We start from the raw sequence: 22867 nt of genomic DNA, 5'->3' as shown, positions 1-22867 counted from the left end.
ATCTTTGTTTCATGAATGTCCAAGTCCAAGGACAGATGCTCCGAATTATTTTGTCACCACCAGAAATACCATTTTTTGGAACATGAGTGGAAGTGTAATGACACTCTGGTAATGATGATTTCCTAATGTTTTACGGCTTTTTAGAGGAGAATGGAAGAAGCAATTCCTTACTTAAAAAATAAATAATGATATAAAGTCCTATTAATTGTGTCAAATGTATATCTAATGTATTTTATTAACAAAAGATTCCATTTTGAAGCATGAGAGGAACAAGAAGTGCTTTTGTAAGTATTAAATATTGATAGCAAATACTTTTAGGTAAAATTTAAGTGTGAAAAGCGAAATAGAAAAATATACTGCAAGCAACAGATAAATTAGCACTTGAGAAGTTGGAAATAGGAAGCAGAAGACATTTTTGATGTTTTCACACTAGTATGAGACAAGTTTCAGAAAATGATCTGACAAGTGTAAAGAAAGGGTATGGGTTTAGGTAACTTTAGAGGTCATGGAAGGAGCTGGGGGGAAGGAATCAAGATAGAAACTTGCTACTCGTCTTTTACTTCTATTGATGGTGTGGATGATAACATGAGTGCTTCACTGACTTTCTAGTCAGTTGTCTAGCTTTTGTATCTAAAAAACTAAATAGTCTCGTGATTAATTTGGTCCATTAATCTAGCTAATCAAGTCTGGTTCCTTCACCAATTGCAAAACTAGTAGCTTTCTTTTTTGTTGTTGTTTTTTGTTTTTTTGTTTTCCACTGAGTATCTCAGTTTATCTGGGGACACACTTACTTCCTTTCATCCTCCATACTTCTATGAAGATGGAATGGAGATTTATTAGAAGCATTTCTGTTACACAAAATGAATTGCCTTTTCCACTGCCTCCTTCCCCTGTATCTTGTATGTCAATGTGGTACCAAAAAGGCATGAATAGTTAGAAGGAAATACAGAAATACTTGGTGATGATCACAAAATGATCTTAAGGGAAACTCCATAATTAACAGATACAAATTGTCAAAAACTAAGTATTTCTCTTCAGTTTTCTTTTAGATTTTGTAATGGACTCTACTGAATAACAGGAAATGCTGAAACATCGTCAGAATAGTATTTTTGTATTGACTTTTTTTTAAAGAAAATTTAATTTTGTCATTAAAAGTTGTACTTAAATTCAGCTTACTTAAATATCATGATAAAGATATAAAGACCAAATAGCATGAGCATTGCATTTGGAGAAGCCCCAGATTCTTTCCTCACTTTTGCTTCCAAGTTGCCTTTATGGTTTTTTGTGTGCTTGATTTTTGCATGCATAAACACTTTTGTAAGTAGGACAGACCTCAGTATGGGTTTACATACAAGATTTAATTTTTTTTTTTTCTCTCTCAAAGTAATTTCTCACTAGGAAAGTGTTTATTGAACAGCTTGGGAATATCCTCTTATCTAAAAGAATATATATATATATTAATTTTAAAGCAAGTAAGGTTAAAAAATTATGTTTGTATCACACACCATGAACATCATGAAGAATTTTTTAGTTCACAGCAATTTCATTTTTTTTCAGAAACTGTTTAAGTTTCAGGACATTGCCCAGCCATTGGATAAACAACTTTTTATTATAAACTACAGTGTGTAATGTATATTATTAATGATGCTCTCATAGAGCTGCTTTTCATGATAAAAATGAAAGTTTTCAATTGTTGGAATCACATTCAGAATGAAGTGAGGGCAGTAAAGGATGAAGAGCCAGACTCCACAGCACAACACTGTATTCTGTTAATGCAGATGCTGTAATTTGTCTCTCAAGTCATTTACCCCGCTGGTGGCTTATGGAGAAACACATACATTAATATTTCCAATAAACCTGATTGTAGTCAGATGAAATTTAAATGGTATGCAAGCAGGAAAGGAAATTAGGTCAGGAGAAATAGCCACTACAAATTAACAAGCCCACTGATATCCTCACCATTAACGTCATTATTTCCATCAGCTATTCCGATTATGTAGAAATAAACATCAAATAATATGTCGTTAAATAAGGAGGAAGTGTAGTAGTTATCTCTGTATTTTCTTCTTTCTTTTTATAGACTGAAAAGTGAAGCACAAGTATGGATTTTCAAAATCACTAAAATCTTTGTGTGTGTGTGCATGTGGTTCTCTTTTTTCTCTTCTATGATTTTCTGCATGCTAAGGATTTTATTCTGCAAGTCTGTGTCATGAGGAGGGAGATGAGCTTTAACTATGTATATAGAAACCAAACTACTCTGTGAAACTCTCACTTAACAATGATTTGGCTTGAGAATATGACAGAGGTATGAGCACTCTTTGCCAACAGTTTATGGGCTGGTTTGGCCCGATTCCACGACTAGCAGGGCGGAGGGATTTGCAAATCCGAGCCTCTAGAAAAGGGGAAACAGGGACCCCAAAATAAATAAAACCAGCAGTGATGATCTGAGAAGAAACAAACTAATTTACTGAATATCATATCAGAATGCAAGATGACACACTAATACAATATAATACAGTATAATTAGAATTGAAGCTAATAAATCAAATAAAATGAAAGAGTGTCCGAAAAAGCTGAAGGCCTTACACTAATGGTGTGCAGTTTGTATGAGCAGCAACGAGAGAGCCTGACAGTCAAAAAGAGAGCCATCATGTGACCTACCAAGGCCTTGTATGTGTTTCCCCTGAGCAGGAATGATAACAGAACAGTGAACAGTCTTTCGGGGAATATAGTTCTCTTCTGGACAGGTGCCCAGATCTGGAGCATTAACCCTTTAACTCCCAATGGGATACCAATAACCAAATATTATAAAATCATGACAACTCTCTCTCTTTTTCCCTCACTCTGTGTTTCTCTAAAATCCATGAAACATATAATGTGAGTTTGTGTATATATACAATGAATTAAAAATGCCTCAAGTGAATGTTCGTACACTGAGAAATCATCTCATTCTAGATAAAAAGATGAATCTTAATACTCCCTTGGTCTAGCGTATATATGTATGCATGCACATCCATACATAGTATATTCACATAGTCCAGAACAATAGGCAATCTTAATGTTATTTTTTGTGCTTACCCAAACTTACAGTCATTTCATACAAGAATGAAAAAGAGTGAAGAAAGGTGAAGAAAAAGACTGGAATTTCTTAAAGACTGTATTGGCTTATAAGAAAATAGCAGTCAGGTGGAAACATTGCATATGATTCAGTCACTCCTTGCTTTAAAGTCCTATGAAAATTTAGAATGTAAAGATAATATTACAACTGAGTATCTGCAGGTATCTGTACACTAGAATGTTAACAGATCAGATGGGAATGTTTAGAAGACTCTCAAAAGCATCCAGTTTCAAGCTTCAAAATGACATTTTACTGAATTGACATTCATTAAAAATGCCCATTGCCAGTGGTCTGTTCTTAATCACTATTGTCCATGATAAGGTTATTTTAAATTGGTTCAGGTGTACAATACCACTGAATGGAGGTTTTTTTCTGATATCTATAATCCATCAGTTCAAAAAACAATTTGAGGAGGAAAGCCAGAACAGACTGCTACTGCCGTCTTTCTTCCTGCTCTTTTCCCATAAAACTCCCCTGGTGTTCTATGTTCCTCTGCTTCCTCCCCTGAAGAAAACTGGGTGATCTCAGCTGCTCTTGACAATTATTTTTGGGATCACAGCTTGTACTAGTTCTGCATATTATGCAGGATTATTCTCTTTCCATCAGACACCCTGCCTGTTTGCCTGCTCTGCAGGATTATTTTGGTTTTACCAGACATCATTCCTGTATACTCTGCAACCTCAATTCTTAACTTGCAGGTTTTAATAATTGCAATTTTTTTTTTTTTTTCATGCACCTTGTTTTTGAAGCCATATCACAAGTCTCCATCTGTCTTTTTGCAGTTAAGGTCATTATTTCTGTATTAAATCTGAGCTGCGTTGTGAAATGTTATTAATGATTTTGAAATGTTAAATTATGCTTTTATACTGTACCTACTTGTTCTGTTTTTGTGGCCCGATGTCTGTGTTCAAGATGAGCAAGCACTAATTTTGTTGCTCAGTGTGCAACTAATTAATGCAGTAAAACCAAATAATGGATTGAAGACATGCATAATTTAATGAGTTAAAGCTCTATCTCATACAAGTGTCAACTGAAGATTAAATCTCTGGTAAAATTCTAAGCAAAGTCAATTTATGTTTATAATTTATCTAAAAATAAAGTATTTCATTACAGCTTACTCAAATTTAAATAGAACTTAGGTTGTGTATTTAGCAGACACAGATTGAACTTCACCTTTATAAGCAGATATTAATGTTCTTAGAACTTAGGCAGATTTGAACTTTCTTTACTATATTAGAGCATGAGATCTAGCTGATCGTCAGTAAGCTTGGAGCAAGGCTTACTGTGCTTGCACAGGGCTTCAAAATGATCAGTTTTTCTTAACCACAAACAAAATAAAGAAGAAATTTTGAATGTCTCAAAGCAATTCTGAATATATATGTAAAAACTGTGCAAACTCATTTTTCCAGCATGTTCTTCTTAATACCTATTTATTTAAAGGAATGAAAACATAAAATATTTTTTCCAGCCTTCCATAGAATTTACTTGAAATGTGAGAGAGAGACTCAGAAAAAGAATGCTGTCATTTGGAGAAATGAGGAGACTGTCAGTAACAGGAATCACCTTGTGCTTCTGAGAGTGTTGTGTCTCCTATAGCATTTTCAAAAACCTTTGGGAAATTGCATGCGTTAACTGTGTATGCTTAGGAGACAGCTTTACTGTAAATTACTCGAGGCAGCTAAGCAGCAGATCCCCTTTGGCTGTTACTGTGTTTGGCTATATTAGTATGTCATATCTGCACACAGATGTTCAAGCTGATTTTTTTTTACAGACAAGCATTAGGCATATGCAGGCTTCCTTTCTTATTTCCCTTTCCTCCCTTCTTTTCCCTCTGTCTTCTTCTTACTTTCAATGTGACAAATATGCAGTGTTATCTTTTCAGATTATTATTATTATTTTTAATTCCAGTAGAATGGATAACTTGCAAACGCTCTCACAGGAACTTGGGTCAAAATGAGAAGCTGACAGTGCTGAACATCCTGATTCCCAGTAAAAAATTAAATTGTTGATTTCAAATTATAAAAACTGAAATTTGGAAGTCAGCTGCAAATCAAATTAGAAGAAGCTAGATGTATTTTAGAAAAGTGTTCCAAATTTCTCTGATAACTTTGCTTCCAAAGCAGTCTGCTCAATATTCAACCAATGCTAGAATTGCCATCCATCTCCTAGTCTGTGGTCTTTGTAAGGAAACATCCTTTCTGTATAAAAGTACTTGCTATGGGTAGCCCAGTCCTAGACAGTCACATTTTTAGAGGTGTTTTTATTTTTTTATATGCTTGGGGAACACAAAAGCACTATGTGTTTCACCATTATTAAAACTACTAATGTTATAGCACATTCACATGATAGAAAAGTATAAATATTCTATTATTGTGTTATGGAAGCCTGTGAAAGGTTGGAAAGCTGGATTCTTTGGAGTAAAGGTCAAAAATGTTAACCACTGCTGTAGAACCAAGAGTTGGTATGAGATTACAAGCCCCATGTTGCAAGTAAAATTTCTAGTCATAGAATTCCTTCTTGTTTTGTCAGATCAATTTATTGGGATTGCATGTGCTTTGGCATCTTTTCTTGACATTCTTAGAGATGTAAAAAACATTAAAAGTTATAAGAGTAAATAACAGAATAAGAAACATTTAACTTGTACCATTTTTTCTAGCTCTAGTAACATAAAGCTTTAGAAAAGAAAAACACATCTTTTTCTTTGTAATTCCAATTTTAGGGAGACTAAAGCTAATTATTCATGCAATGCCATGGTGCTGTGCAGAAAACATACTGTGTCTTGTTATGTAAAAACTGCTTTAATGAGCAAAAATACAGTATAGAGAAAGTGAGAACAATAAAATTTTGAACACTGATGTTAGGAGAGTTTTTCCAGCTTCCTTTCATTGGCAATAAATTCTTTCAAATAATTTCAAGTTTTATAATTACTTGTGAGACTGTCCTAGAACAAATAGCTTGGTGTAAGGTATGAAAGACAGGAGAAATTACTGGAAAATCTTTCCAGTTCAGGCTTATAAACTTATATTTGAGAAATCATGCTTTGTGTACTTTGCTTTTGGAAAATAATTTGGTATCTGCATTCAAATCCATTTTCAGTTAATCTTTGTCTGGAGGCCAGGGACTGCTGTGAATTTTGAACATTCTTTGGCTAAAACACTGAGCACACACCACAGTCATCCCTGCTGTGTTGAAGACCAGCTGGGAAAAAGATACATACTCTGAAGTTAAAATAGTCGGAACAGGGCCTGTACTTGATAACAGCTGAGTGCTGTAGTCAAATACAGCTATTGCAGCAGGATTCTATTGATTTATACTGGACAAAACGGGTGCTTTTATCAAACAGTTTTGTGGCTACTCAGCAGTCTGTGTCAAGCCATAGGCAAAGATTTTCAGGAAGTTCCTGGCATGCAGTGAGACAGAGAAAACTGGTTACTATACCAGGCAAATCGCTCAAATCACTTAGCAGCATGCCTGCCTCAGTCAGATGGAAAGCACATTCACATTATGCGGATTATACTGCAAGCCAGCGCAGCAGAAAGATTAGGCCTCACAATTTTCCAGGTAGTGTTTAAAATCTTTTCCCCAGCTGAAGGATATAGCTGACAGTTCACACTCCAGAGTCAAGTTAATCTGTAACATTATCCACCCATTTTGCACTGAGCAGTCCCCAAAGCAGTTTGTAATATGCATATGAACTGAACCATTGTTGTGATCAAATTTTAAATACCCTTGTGAAATGGGAAAAAAAGGAAAGATAAAATAAAACCCTGCTGCTCTGGTACTGAAGATTGACAGCGAAAAGAAAAGTACTGCTTCATTGAATGCATGGCTCTGGCTATGGTGGCTGCATTAAGTTGCTGGTGGGACTTCCAGTCCCTCCTCTAATGAATGGTTAATAGCTCAGTATTAACTCTGTAGAGCTGGGAGATGAAGCTTTCCTATTTTAGACCATTATGAAATCATGGTGGGATGATATTTGAGTGATATTTATGATAAATTTTTTTGGTCAAGCATATTTGTTCAATATAGCTCACAAGCATAATTTTATTTGGTAGTGTATAACTATTTCACCACTGCAGCAGCTGTAGTGCAAAGTAATAAGAGTACATGTTGCATTTGCTGAATTTTCTGGGTTTTAAAATTGGTTCTTGTCCTGGTGGCCAGACATCTCTTTGAATGACAGAGAGAAAAAGAGCGTCAGGAAGAAATTACCACTATGGCAAAAAATAGAAAACAACACATCATAGTTCAGTTCTTTGCTGGCTTGATGCCCTCCTCAAGAGCGATTCACACCATAATTAGTTATATGCATTTGTTTCATAGTAGTGAAGTTCACTCTTGACTTTACTGTATGCTCAGAGTTGATTCCATTTGTGGAACTGTATAATTCGCTTTAATAACCTGAACACCAGCAATATGCCATGAGATTAGTAAAAGCTTCTATACTTTATGACTATCCTGTTAAATTAAAGGGTTCTCTGTTAGTGCAGTCTCTGGTGAATTAGGAGGAGAAGAAAAAAAAAATAAAAAAAGAAATAGGGAATTTGTGCTGTTGCTGCTAATAGGCCAGTTTCTTCTCTGACCTCTTAGAAATTTACTTTTTCTTATTAATGCCTCTGTTACGGCTCATTCCTGAAGAAAAAAAAAAAAGAGAGAGAGAGAAAGATTATTTCTCGCTCTTTATTTCACATGGTCTTGACAAAATATTTAATTCATATTTCTTGATAGAGAAACAGAAAAACCTGAGGCATATTTTCCCCACCTTTCAAAAAGTCTTTTGAAAGTATATTATGAGAAAATATATATATATCTCTTTTATTTGACATACCTGTTTTTTAGGAGCATGTTCAAACCATCCTGCAATTCAAGAAAAGAAAACTGATGTGATCAGATGATCAGAGGTCTGGAGCACCTCACCTATGAAGAAGGTTCGAGGGAATTGGGCTTGTTTAGCTTGGAGAGAAGTCTCCAGGGAGACCTCATTGTAACCTTCTAGTACTTGAAGGGAGCTTATAAAAAGGAGGAAGAACTGACTATTTACAGAGGCAGAGAACAATAGACAAGGAGGAACAAAATTAAACTAGAAGAGGGGAGATACAGATTAGATGTTAAATTTTCACTCAGAGGATATAGAGCACTGGAATATGCTGCCCAGAGAAGCTGTGGTGCTGTACGAGATGATCTACAGAGATCCCTTCCAAGCCATTTTCTTCTAATACTATATTAGGAGGATGAAGATTTCAACCCATGATTGTGCAAACTCCTTCTGTAAATATCACATAGATAATTAGAAAAAAAAAAAAGAAAAAGAAAAAACACCCACAATCCTAATACAGGAAAAAAAAATGCTAGTAATGATGTAGCTTCCCTCTAGGTTTGGTGATACAAAATGTATAATGAAGACAACAAGAATATTGAGTATTGGTTTACTTTTTAACTGGCAAGGTAAAATAATATATGACATAATATGAATTGCGTTTGATTTCAAAATTTTTATAATTTTTTAAGAAACTTCAGAGTTTCGAGAATCATTAGAAATCAGTATGAAAAACTACTGTTACCTCATTCTGCAAAATCAGCAACAAAACCATTAGTTTATTAAAACTATGGTATGAGTCTTAATTGATTTAGTCACTTTATTGCACAAGTCTTTATTATGTAAATATTCATGTATTTTATCTTGAAGTAAATGTAATTATAATTGTGACACAAATATTATTTGCATAACAGTTGATCTCAAGGAGTAATTCATTAATATTCGATGAAGTGCTAATTTGTGCAGAGCTTAAAGCAATTGTAAACTTTATTTTGCCTTTAGATGTAAAATTGTTGCAATGTAAATATAACTGTAGAAATCTATTAATCAGTTTGAAAGTGTATCTGAGATTGAAATGTATATTCTTTTATTATTTTAACTATAGTGGATCAATATGAAATAATAATCACAACAGAGAATGGGTTTTCTAATATTCTTAACACCCTATTTAGCATGTACAGTGAAAAGCAATTGTATTATATTATGAAGACTTTGTTACCTTCCTTGTTACCTGAGAAATAATTCACAGGATATTCCCTTCAACTTCTTATTAGAAATATAGAAAAAAAGGAGCAGGAGAAAATTGCAAGATGTAAAGAACTGATTTTTGAGAAATTTTCATAGCAACATTTGTTCACACTATAGTCTTTCCATCTTACTGCATTATGAATATAAAATGTATTTACTACGGTTTTAAACAGATAGGGTAATTGTTTTGTATGCATCTACATAGCTGAAAATGAATGAAGCTGCACAAATGCAGTTGGTAATATATATCCAGCTTACATTTAACCCAATGCACTTTGTAAATGCCTATAGTCAAGTGAAGCTCTAGCTTGGTGATAACATTGATTTCTTGACTTTTTATAGACAGTCCCATGGAAAATACACAATTTAGAGAAACTGTAAGTTAACATAAACCAAACATGACACCAAAAATATTTTGTCTCCTAACACATTACGAATTGCCTATATAAAATGTATAAAAATAATACAGAACGTACTGCATATTAAAGGTGCACAGAACTTCCCACTGCAGATGGTTCTGAACTTTTTCTCAGATTTTATAATCTTTTACTAAATTGTTTCTGGATTATCTGGAGAAAATGAGAAATTAAGAGAGAGCAAAAGGTGTATGCACTGCAGAAATGCCCATATCATCGAATGCAATTTGGGTGATCAGCAAGTAGAGATGTCTGCAGTACTCAGCAGTTCTTCCTTGAAGATTACTACCTGCTGAGAAGAAGAAAAGCTCATATCACTGTAGGAGGACATCATAGAAGTAGGTCAAATGCCCACAGGTGACTGACCAATATGGGTATGTTAACACACTGTTCATTCTAATTCTTTCTATTTCTTAGGTGGTTCCACCATCTTCTCCTTCCTGCCCTCTCCTCCATCACCTTTTTTTTTTTTTTTTTTTTTTTTCCCTTTAGTTTGCCCTAATATTGGCCTCCTTACAGATTGCCAGCCATCTGTCATTTAGCAGAACGCTTTTGGTAGCAGACTACTTGCAGTATGTTGTTCTCTGCTTGTTATTCAATCCAAGTGCTCTATTACCTGACCTTTAGTAGTAAAAAACTGTATACGGTATTTTCACATGAAAGGATAACCTAAAGTCTTGTTTAAAAATGATATTTCATGTTGGAGCAGTTAACTGGACTGCCAGACTTGGCAAACTTGGAATAGTGTTTCTGAAGCCATGAAGAAATATAGTGACAGGTTACATTTTTCATTATTTATTTATTTATTTATTTATTAATGTGAAGATATCTTGCAAAGGAAATGTCATTCATTATACTGCTACAAGGTACATTTCCTTAACAACTTCCATAAGAAGTTCTAATTATCAATTCTCTCATTTAGAGAGAATTGTTCTAAATAATGTACTATTTTTTTACTTGCATGAACAATGTCATGGAATTAATGTATACTGACTATACTCACATGTTTAAGAGACATAGTCTTTTGCTTTCATGTAAAACAACAACAACAAAAACAATAAATATCCAAATAATTAAATTATAAATACAGATTAAAAGATGTTTTCAGAGCAAACATGTACAGACTACAGTAAGTTTTCACCGTTATCTGCCTTCAGGTTTTTTGATTATGAATTCAAGATGGTGGAAGTGTTCTTCTGAGCCATTATTTTGAGCACTCTAAGGCTTCGTTTTACATCTAAAATCTCATGTTGATTTAACACATACACCAACTTTGATCTTCTCTGATCATATCTCAGCACCAGCTGTTTAGGAGATCTCTCGTACAGATATGGCACCCAAATCTTTGTTTCTATCAATAAACGAGATTCTACTTGACATCAGTTAAGCTGTGCCCATTTATATTGGTAGACTACTTGCCTCACAGGATTTATCAGAAGAACTTCAGTTTTTTGTTTTCTCTATCACTCAAAATAGAGAACTCTATTTTCTGCCGATTTGAATTGGATTTCAGCTGCAGAAGAAAGAACAGCTGCTTACAGTTGACCTTTCAAGCCTGCTTTGATATATCCCATTGAAAAAAAGTAACTCTTAGAACAGTATTCCTTAGTTCAAACCTGTGACGTGATGAATAACTCCTCCCACAATCCTTGAGAGACAAGGAGGTGAGAAGAAAAATAAGAAGCTTAAGATAAAATAAAAGAGACTCTGTAAAGAGGAACTTCAGTGTTTGTACCACATTAACGCTGTTATTAGTGTGTCCGTGAAGATTGGCTCCTTATTCTTTTCCTGTGCCATTTCCTTTCCTGTGAATTAATCATACAGTGTTTTCAAACTAGACGACTGCCTTGTCCTCTTTTCATAGCTGTGGAGTGTGGCTGGTGAGCAGTAGATGTTGCCAGTTTGTTTTCCAAATGGGAGACAAGTTTGACTTGGCAAGGTTGCCAACTGCTATAGTAGTCTGGGAGCACAGTTTAACTGACTGTCACTAATTGAAGGAAGAAGACTAATGGCTACATATAATATTTCCACAGTAATGAGAGCATCACTTTGACGCTGCTGTGTTGCTCTATGAGAGACTAAAATGTTTTACAGGGATGGCAGAGCGGTATCACTCACAACCTCCTTCCACCCACACAGCCTAAATGTCATAATGTAGTGAACAAGCTGGCTTGGCTAAGGAATTCTAGACTTCTGCTTTTCCAATTCAAAATGGGAAGAAAAGTGGGCCTAGTGGAAAAACACTGGCCAGCTCCAACTGAATGCCAGAAGTACCACTTAACCAACATCTAATGATAAGTAGAAAAATGTCTCCACCCAGACCACAATAATCAAAGAGTGATAGCGATGCTATATTGAAGTGATGGCATGAATTACTTCTGAAAGTTTGTTACATTGGTGACAGAGATATTGTTTCACAAGTAAGTAATGAACGCATCAAATTTATTAGGAAGAGAGGAAAGACACCACATCAGCGGGTTCAGCATTTATGCAACTCACAAGTCAAAGACTGGACAGTAGCCATGATCTCCCATCAGAGAAATTATAGGTTTCACTCAGGAAAGTAAATCACTGCAAGATAGCGGACTGAGGACAGAATTGTCTGTTTAGACTCTCCAACAGATGCAGTCTATGCTCAGAATTGTTATAAAACATGTTTTCTCCATTGTATGAATTACTCTGGCTTAGAAATTCATTTTGTCAACATGAGCATGTTTACTGTTGCTTTCAAATTCTCTAACTTGGCAGACAGGCAGCTAAACTACAAAGAAATGTAGGACAGAAGCTGCATCTGTCTGCCTGCTTTATAAAAGGAAAAGAAGAGACTTCACGTGAAACTTTATAGCCAGTTTGAACAGTCTCACCAATCACTGTCCACCCTTACACATGTCCTATTCTAAGATAAGTAATGAAGAGGATAATAAGGTGAGAGTGGTATATTATGATGCATGAGATCAGAAAAAGAGGAGGTTGTGCTTTTCCAGGTGATTTGGGGAGGATTATACATTTATATATATCTATCTGGAAGATATTCAGCTAGCAGGAAACTTACCTGTTCTTATTCTGTTCTTTAGATCTGAAGACACTAAGATTTAGCAATCAAAACATCATTGTTAGGAAGTCCTTGTTGGGATTTTAACATGGAAATGTATTTGTAGAGTTTATTTGGTCCTTCCTGATTATAGACGTGATAAAGTGCTACTTCCAGACCAGGAAAAATCATAGGTGACATAAATGATTCTTAATTAATACCTTAACATCAGGGAAGTTATAAAAAGATGTTTATGTGCCAAAGGATTGGCGAGGTCATATTGTTTCTGGAAGAATATAGACATCAGATCACACAACGGTACTTGCTTGATATTATCTCTTTCATTTGGTACAGCTGCAAGACTTGGACCTGTCTCATATTTTAGGATTATATAGGTCCCCAGCTGAGGCAAACATTTGAGCATGCTTTAAATGCAATTCTAATTAAAACCTTTTTCTCCCTGCCATTCCAACTTAAAGGCTGCTAGTCCAAATTAAATGCCATTAGCTTATACATTTTTCTCACTGCAGTATTGAGATGTCAGCCATAAATCAAAATCTTTTTATCTTCTGACTTTGATCCAGTATGTCTCTAATAAACCCTTAGTTACACTGTTATGTAGAAGGGATGTAATAGGGTCCATGACACCATTTAGAACATGTTTATTTTAATAAGAAGAATTAATAAATTGTGTTTTCTCTAAAAAAAATAAAACAAAAAAAACCCCAAACAACAACAACAGCAACAAAAAACGAACCGAAACAAACAACTCCTGTCTTCAAAGTAAAAGGTTTTTATTGTTGTTGTTCAGTAACAGGTAAATTAAGTCTAGATTTTCATACAGTGTGTATTTATTAATAAGCCATTTGCCAAATTATCTGATTAACAATTTAATCAATGAAATGCAATTTAGGATTACTGATGATGTTAGTCTTATCTCTTGAGATTAGAAGTAAGTTTCCTGTGATGTAGGTTTGGAAACAGTGCCAGGGCTGGTGTGTGTTTTCATACAGTTTTCTTTCAGTGTACAACGCGCAGACATTTTTTTGACAATTATTTGCTGTAACATTTTAAAGAAGTGTTAGAAAGTTACTGGCAGAAAATTTAGTATCAGAGTTAGCGAATTCATATAGGATCAGGCATTCACAGAGTTAAGGTTATGGACACGTAAGATGAGATGGAAGTAGTGGGATACCACTAGCTGTTCTTCAGTGTAGATCTAAACCTTAATCCATAAAGATTGTTAAAGCCTCTGGAGAGGCTGGGTGATTGTGGTGACTGTTATCCTAAAAAACAGATGGTAAAGTGAGTGACACCTATAAATGTGCAGGCTGTGTTACTTCACTGACAAGATGCTAAGCCCTTCTGGCACTAAAGTAAAAAGACAGGTGTTTTTGACACAAAAAAGTAGTATTGAAACTATGCCTCAAGCCATGTGGAGAGTCAGAGCCAATTTTTCAAGTAGAAGTAACTAAAAATCTAAATTGGGGTATACATGTAGAAGCACGACAGCTTCAGACCTTTCTCATCAATAAATTTTTGACGAGTTCTAGTGCCTGTCTTATACCTGTAAAATTAGCCAATTGCCGTTCAAATAAAACTCACCATTTCAAGGTTTGAACTGTTTGTAGCTTTGCTCTAGAAATCTTTTGCAGCTAATTTCCTAGCAAATGAAATGGCAAGCAGAATTTTTTGCTTTCTTTGAAAACTTCCTTTATGTTCCACAGTAGGATTCTTCAGTTACCTTTGCATCTGCCTTAAATACAATATGAAGTTAATCAAGTACTCAGATACCACGTATTATAATAGCAATTAGCCTGTTTAGAGATTCATGTGGCCAACAGGGAAAGCACAATGGTGTAAAAACCGATTTAATGAGTATACTTACTTGAAAATCCATTATCACTTCAACAGATTACTTTGTTGAAAAAAGTATTAAAGCTAATAGCATTTAATCTACTTGCTTGAATGTAGTAATATTTTTCAGAAACCAGTAAAAATAAAGCTTCAGTAATCGAGTACTACCAGATGGTAAAATCTCAAGTGCAATTCTTTCTCTGAGAAATTGGGCTTCTATCTTTTTTCTACCTTCAAATTTTAAACACCTATTTATGTTTATGGATGAAAGTAAGTTGTTAAGCAATAAAAACTGCCTCAGGCTCGCACTGAAAGAAAATGCAATGGAACTCAAAATAAAAATAATAATGATAGTAAAAAAAAAATCCATGAAGAATAAAGGGAAGTCTATCTTCTCTTTGTAGTTGTGATGTGAACTGAATTACATCCACTACTTGAAAACAGTTTTTTTGCATTGCAATGGCAAGTCTTTTATGTATCCAGGAGCTGGCTACTTCTTTTCCACAAATACAATGTCCATTATAGTCTATTCAAATTATCAGTTTCAGAATATCTTTATATACTTCACCCTTATTATCTCTTTTAGTTGGAGTAGTTCTCCTCTAGGCAATTAGTCTCCTTGTTCATTTGTTTTGGCTGGATAGGTTATTATTACAGTCCTGATCTAAATGGTGTGTTCAGCCACTACGTGTTTCTGGTAACCAGGATGCTTTAGCAATGTATTTTATTATTCTATGATAATTAAATTATATTGGCAGTTGCAGAACATGTGGATGATAAAAAGGTTTACATCTGCACATTAAAATAAATCATAAGGCTTCTTTTATTTTTTTTTTTAAGTATTGTTTCCCATATTGCTCATTCAATGTCAATATGATAAAAAACTGTAATACAACAAAAAAATTATTTATAGGTCTGAAACTAGGCAGTAAAAGAGAAAGCATGACTCCACAGTCTTCTGTTAGGGTTACTAACCTAGAAGGGGGTTTCATTTGAGCTGCACTGCATAAAATCCCTGGGAAAAGGGGCTGGAGACAGGTTCTTCCCTTTGTCAGTGAGTGCTTGTTTTATTAGACTTTTCTCTCATAGCTATACATTCTGCATTCTTGGTTGTACAAGAGACCAATCTCTAAAGAAGATTAGAAAGTAGTTCTATTCCAGCCTGGTGATGAGGACATCTTTCAAGGCTTCATTATAGATTGGGAGGACCAGCTTTCCACTTTCCCAAGTAACTATTGTAGCCATGTAATTACTGTGCTAAAACTGTTCATTAAAACCACATCCATTCTTCAATAGCCATATTTAAACAGCAAATATTGAATTTTACTAGGAACTATTGTAATTTACTACATCTCATCTATTGAAATCTAAGTGAATGCTTATTTTAAGAAACAGTGTTATTTTCACAGCCAGAAGTTTAGATATGGCAAAACTAATCTGCTTTTGCCACCATTAATCATAACTCTGTCTCTTCCTGATTAATTTCACACCTTTTTTTTTTTACTATTTATGCGCTGCTGTTAATAATTTCCTTAATGTATGTTCAAATTGCCATATATTACCCAAGTTCATCACAGAATATATCTTTTAGTTTAAATTTGTTTTTCTTGCTTCTTCCTGAGGAGCATAAAATGGTATTTTTGATATGTTTGACAGCTAACCATCTTTTTTTTTTTTTAATCCCTCAAACAGATTGCTTTGTTTCCTAATAGTTCCCCAGTCAGTAAGAGTAAAAAACATAGTATTACTCATGAAAAACTCATTTTTATTTAATGTCTGATAATTTTTGCTCCCAACAGTATGGAAAAGGACTTGTTTCTCAGCCATCATCTCTCATAAGCTGAGATGTGCATATGGATGCCTTTTGGATTAATGTCAAACTTGAAGTGTTCTGTGATCCTGATTCTTTTTCAGTAGTTGCAGACTTTTATCCATATTAGCATTCATGTTATTCCAAGACTAACTAGGGGGAACTTCTTTCAAAATGAGCTTTTACTTTGACCTGAAAGGACACTAGAATTTTTCTTGATCTAGTTTCTGTACTTCACCCAGTTTGGCTTGGAAGACCCAGCTCTCAGTGAGTTGCCTGAGTGGCTACAGGGTTCAGTTGAAATCAAGCCCTTCATTTATGTGAGAAGTCACATTGTCTAGAACTAAAAGATTCTAAGATTTCAGCTGAATGCGTAGGCTTTAAAGTAAAAAATTCTCTTTGGCTCATATCCTTCATGGAGCTGGCAGAGATGTGTGTAAGTACTAGTCATAAAATCATAAAATAATTTAGGCTGGAAGGCTTTGCTGGAGGTTCGGTCTGTAACTCAGAGAGCCCAAACCGGGCACAGTATTCCAGCTGCAGTCTTACACTGAACAGAGAAAAATGATCATTGCCCTCTAAGTCTGACTACATTTTTGCTCAGTTATCTACCCAGTCTTCTTTACTAGAAGGTAACACTGCTGAGAGAACATTGAACATGTTGGTCTATAGATATCTCTAGGTCCTTTTTGCCAAAGCTGGTTTCTATCCAGCCTGCATTATTACATGGAGTTATTCCCTCCCAGGGACAGGACTTATGCATTGCTGAACTTCACAAGGTTTCTGTTGTCCATTTATCCAGCCTGCAGATCTCCTTCTGAATAGACCTCTGCTTTTCAGTATGCAGAGTACCTGTCTCCACCTTCATCTGTGCTCTTGCAGAGGGTGCACTCTGTCTCATGTTCTAGGTAGTCAAGGGGCAGTTAGGTGGTTAAGTTCAAACATTTAAAATTAGATCATAAATTGGTAATATATCTTACTAATATATTTAATTTGATTTCTGTCCTTACATATTCTGGAAAATAAATGACATTTTCTAATTCGTCTGAATGCAGCAGCAAAGCTTCATTAAGGATGGGGAGTTCATACAAATTATTATTAATGTTATTAATTTTGTAAATTGATGTCCAACTGCTATGGCAATGGGCACTCTATAGATTGTGCTGTTCAATAAATGTAAGTTTGGGAATGTCTGAGATCGGCAAAATTAAATGACTCAAAATGAATTTTGCAAAGAGTACAAAATCTAATAATGATATTGTCTTTATATCAGAAAATATTTAACAAGTTTTTAAAAAATCTCCAATGCTCTGGACCTTGATTTCCTTTTTTGTTTGAGAGCTAGAACAATAGGATTATGCTCATGTATCTAACACCATTTCTTCCCAAGATTAGCATCTCACTGTAATTTTCTTTTTTAAAAAGCAGTGCTTTTTCATGAGATCTCCATCATTGCATCTTAGTATTTCTCGGTTGCATAGTGAGCAATTTGATATCTAATTCCTTATTTGGATAAAATATTTTTTTGTGAAATGCTCTATGTTGAATCTTGTGGAGTTGAGACAGTTAATCTACCTTTTGTACTCCTTAATAAACCAATGCATTTTATGCCAATTTATCTACTAATTTCATAATTGCTACCCATTATAAATTATAAACTCAGAAACTAAAAACTCTAAATACATTTCATTACATTACTCTGTGAATAGTATGAAGCTATTATATGTATTGATGAAAATGTTAATTCCATTTATTTAAACAAAGGAATGACACTTGCATGTCAGTATTGCCTGTTATGGAATGCAGACTCTGCTAAGTGTATATAATTTATGTGGGTTCTATCTAGTTCAGTATTTCACCTAGCAAATGTACTAAGATATTGGTGATATTCTTTCACTTCACTTATTTTTTATAAAGACAGAAAGGAGTTTGTGATTATCTCACATGAATACCTGTACCACATAGGCTCTGGGATTTCTTTTGATTGGTTAATTCAATTGGTTTATCTTGTTGGTTATTGGAATCTCTATTTTGGAAGAAAATATTTCTATTCTAGCAATATTCAGTGACAGTGAATGTCAGGGTACTTCTGAACTTTTTTTTTACTTTTTTTTTTAATTTATTAAATAATAGGTTGCATTTTAAGTATGTTGATTTAAATTTTTTAGTAATTTAATCTTGCTGTTACTTGTGTCTGTCAGATTAAAGCATCTGCTATCAGAAAATTCGTAATATAGCTAAAGGTTCTCTGATTTGATGATTTGATGAGATCCATTGGTCCACTTCTTGAGCCTTGAAACAATCTTCTAGTTCTCTGATCTTCCACATCCTGAAAGATTTTTTTTCTGATGCTCAGATGAACATTACTATTCTAGTAGTAGGCATTTCTACATGATATACAAAAGTAATGCATTGGGCCTATTTTAACATGACATTCTGCATTATTTATATGAATAATTAGAATGCAATTTATGTTAGAATCACATTAACCTTCTTTGCTACCTTGTATATGAAACTCATGCTCAACCGATTATTCACGATGGCCCTTATATCTTCTTGGATGTAACTACTTCCCCAGAAGGTTTTTTTGTTGTTCTTGTCTCTTGTCCACCATCATTCCCAGCTGTCATTCATGGTTTTTATATCTGGTCATGTTGCAATACATAGCTTACTTGGACCCAGTGTTCCCCAGGGCTCAGTGCTGGGGCCTGTCCTCTTCTGTATCTTTAATGATGACCTGGATGAGGACACTGAGTGCACCCTCAGTAAGTTTGCAGATGACACCAAGTTGGCTGGAAGTGTCTATCTGCCTGGGGGTAGAGAGGCCCTACAAAGGGGTCTGGACAGGTTGGATAGCTGGGCTGAAGCCAATGGGATGAGGTTCAACAAGGCCAAATGCCTGGTCCTGCCACAACTTTGGCCACAACCCCAGGCAATGCTACAGGCTTGGGGCAGAGTGGCTGGAAGACTGCATAGAGGAAATGGACCTAGGGGTATTGATTGGTGCTTGGCTGAACATGAGCCAGCAGTGTGCCTGGTTGGCCAAGAAGGCCAATGGCATCCTGGCTTGCATCAGAAACAGTGTTGCCGGAAGTAACAGGGAAGTGATTGTCCCCTGTACTCAGCTCTGGTGAGGCCACACCTGGAATACTGTGTCCAGTTTTGGGCCCCTCACTGCAAGAAAGACATTGAGGCCCTGGAGCATGTTCAAAAAAGGGCAACAAAGCTGTGAGGGGTCTGGAGTACAGGGCTTATGAGGAGTGGCTGAAGGAGCTGGGAATGTTCAGTCTGGAGAAGAAGAGGCTCAGGGGAGACCTTATTGCTCTCTGTAACTTCCTGAAGGGAGGTTGTAGTGAGCTGGGTGTTGGCCTCTTCTCTCCTGTAACTAGTGATAGAACTAGATGGAATGTCTTCAAGCTGCACCAGGGGAGATTTAGGCTGGACTTTAGGAAATACCACTTTTCTGAAAGAGTGTTCAGGCACTGGAATGGGCTGCCCAGAGAGGTGGTGTAGTCACTGACTCTGGAGCTGTTCAAGCAATGTTTGGATTTTGTGCTGAGGGACATGGTTTAGTGAGAACTATTGGTGATAGGTGGATGGTTGGACTGGATGAACTTGAAAGTTTTTTCCAACCTTGGTGATTCGGTGATTTGGTGATTCTGTGATTCAAATTGCATCAGGATCCAAAATTCCTCCTACTCAGTGATTTGTTTTATTTATTCACTTTTCCCTTAATTCTCATTTGTGTGCAAACTTCATATCTAATAATTTTGTCACATCTATTGATAAAGATCATAAATCACAGAGCCAAGGTTTATTCCTTGAAGGATACCAGTAAAAATAAACCTGGTTGCTCATGATTCTCTGTTTACCATTAATTTTTTACAGTTAATTATAAACCACTTTTTCATTAATTTAATGTGTAAAGACTAGAAGTATTCTCTAGTTTCACTAGCAAAATGCTGTGAAGTGTTATTTTTTTATGAAATAGAAATCAATATCACTAAACCACTATTATTTTTTATTATACTAGTTACCCTTGTCAAATAAAATTTTAGTCATTTTACTGAATTTGTTTTTCATGAACCTATATTATCATATTTCCTAATCGTATGTGTCAAAGTCTCTATAGGTATGTGATACTTTGCTCAGAGTCAGAATGAAATTGACTTCTATAACCTTTAAAAAGCTATCTATGGAATATTTCTGCCTTCATGTTATCGTTGACTATTCCAACATGCCAGTCATGCCATCATTCTTTTGAATGTAGGTTCTACTTCTAAAATACATTTTTTCTTTTGTTCTAAGCTACTCTTTAAAATTACTACTACTGCCTTTCTTGATCACTGAATCCTTTGAGATCTAGTAAAATGTTTTTTCCCTTATCTGCATATAATCCATTTAAAGGTACCTGCTGTTTCTAGAATGTCACATAAGCACTTATTTACATATTATCACAGACAATAAAATGAACAGTAAAATTGATGTGCTTATCTCATTCAGTATTACGTTCATCACTGAACTGTGTCTTTAACATGGAAGGCAAAGTAAATTTTTGGACAATAAACATATCCTATTCATAGCAATGAAAGGTCAAAGACACAAGAACACATTATAAATAAAATATTCACAAGAAAGCTCTGCATTCAATTATGGTGGCAGCTTCCAGTACAGATTATTCCAGATTCTCCCATACACCACTGTCCCAACTGCATGTAGATTAAAAGACTGCGGAGGCACTTATGACACCTTATTTCTTCTCTGAATGACCCAAAACTTACCTTGTTAATGATGGGGAAAAGGGTAGTGCTCTTAGCATACAGATGTCATTGTCTCTGCATTCCTCCATTCTTGAAAACAGGAGTATGGGAATCTGTAATGTTCACAGTTATTTGTGACCTCTTATATTATTGTGTTACTTCCAAAACACAGTTTAGAACATTTGGCATCATAATAGTAAATTAACATTATACTTCATGAGGTGGTGAATTTTGTAACCTGTTCAGTCAAGTATCATAATTCAGTTAATTTTATTTTAGGCATAAAACCTGTGAGTTTACAATAAAATGCTCAAAAGCATTATATCAAACAGTGTATATAAAGCTATTTTTGTATATAAAGCTATTTTTCTTCACTGTTACCTGCTGGATTTTTTAACTGCTGCTTAGTGTTCCACTGAGCACAAACTGCTGCTCTATTTATTCTGACTTTGGACAGTCAAAAATATTATGTCATGCTTTTAGCTGGTTTCAGTGGGTATTGTATCACGTATAAAAATTGAGTTAAATATTTATAAGATTGCATGTATTCTTAAGGGATAGAAAAACATTATTGTAGCTAATGTGATTTGTGTTTACCTTTTTGCCCTCTGCAAACCGTTTTCCGCACACCAAGGACAAAATTTAAGTTCTGAACTAATAAGCTCTTAAGAGTCCTTACTAATTATAATTTTCAGTCCTGCTTTTTTATTCCTTTGTAATCTCAGTAACCATTTTAACACCTTGTCAGGCATTCAGGAATTTCCATCTGTTCAGCCTTGTGCATTTGTGAAATAAACCCATCTGTACAGCTGATTAAAAATTGGATGTGGTCCATGTTTTGTCTTGATTCTGAAAGAAACAGTATTGCTGCAGCAGTTGTTGATGTAGGGACTGAGTATAGAATGGAACGTACAAGGCTAATGGAGCAAAATAGCTTTCAGTGTTTTCATTTGTATTTAATAATTGTTTAAAATAAAATCAGAGCAAATTAAGTGTGACAAGTAAGACCAATTAGAAAGGCTGCAAAGTTCAATCTGCAGTTAGAATATGAAGATCTTTAGAATTACTGTCATTTCAATCAAGGTGAATTCATGATGACAGCAGCTTCTTACTCTTATACAAACATCCTTAAGTTTATTCTCAGAGTGCATTTGTTTCATGTTTGTTTTTCATTGGTGTGGTGGGCAGTCTTCATTGGCATGCTTTCAGAAAGGAAAGACGGATGTATGATTCCTTATCTGCAAATTGGGTCAATAGAGTATAAATAAAAATATCAAGAATAACTGATTCTTGATTTGTATGTGCATTAGGCAAAGATACCAGATCTCTTATTTCCATTTGTAATTGCTCTGCCACTTCTGAAGGTTTTGTGGATGCAAAGCTTCAAAAGGTGACAGGATACTGTCACGGTTTTATGGTTTTTTTTGGTTTTCAGTATTCCACATTAAAACATCATGTAGTGTACTGGGAATTAAAGTATTAATGCTCCAATTCCAGGTACCTATCCCTATACATTATGGAAGTCATGGGATCTGGCCCTTCCGGGTGGGGTGGTCTCTTACTGCCTCACACTGGGTGCTGGAGGGTGCTTTTCTAGCTGTTCCAAGCTTTTCAGGTTTGACTAGGTCTCAGGAACTCTCTCTCTCTCTCCTATCTTATTTGATTTATTAGTCTCAATTTCAATTAGATTGTATTACATTGTGTTATCTTGCATTTTGATATCACAGTTAGTAAAATAAGTTTTCCTCCATAGATTGTTGCCGCTGTTTTTTCCTTCCTTCCTTCCTTCCTTCCTTCCTTCCTTCCTTCCT

General features: G+C 35.1%; 1 protein-coding gene across 5 annotated transcripts in view; it reads left to right on the top strand.

Moving 5' to 3' along the window:
• The window catches only part of PCDH9 (protocadherin 9), a 681046-nt gene that overhangs the window by 330423 nt on the left and 327756 nt on the right, over positions 1–22867 (top strand). The window contains exon 6 of one of the 5 annotated variants that reach the window (XM_042868517.1): positions 6718–6737. The exons of the other annotated variants lie outside the window; for them this stretch is intronic. Within the exon in view, the coding sequence (XP_042724451.1) occupies positions 6718–6737 (20 nt within the window). The remainder of the gene's footprint in view (positions 1–6717; positions 6738–22867) is intronic. 5 annotated transcript variants of the gene reach the window in all.

This window comes from Lagopus leucura, unplaced genomic scaffold, assembly GCF_019238085.1.
Source record: "Lagopus leucura isolate 7727_CA_CO unplaced genomic scaffold, USGS_WTPT01 Super-Scaffold_100001, whole genome shotgun sequence".
Classification (NCBI taxonomy): domain Eukaryota; kingdom Metazoa; phylum Chordata; class Aves; order Galliformes; family Phasianidae; genus Lagopus; species Lagopus leucura.
Note: the sequence above shows the minus strand (reverse complement) of the source record. Positions and strands in the feature narration are given on the sequence as shown.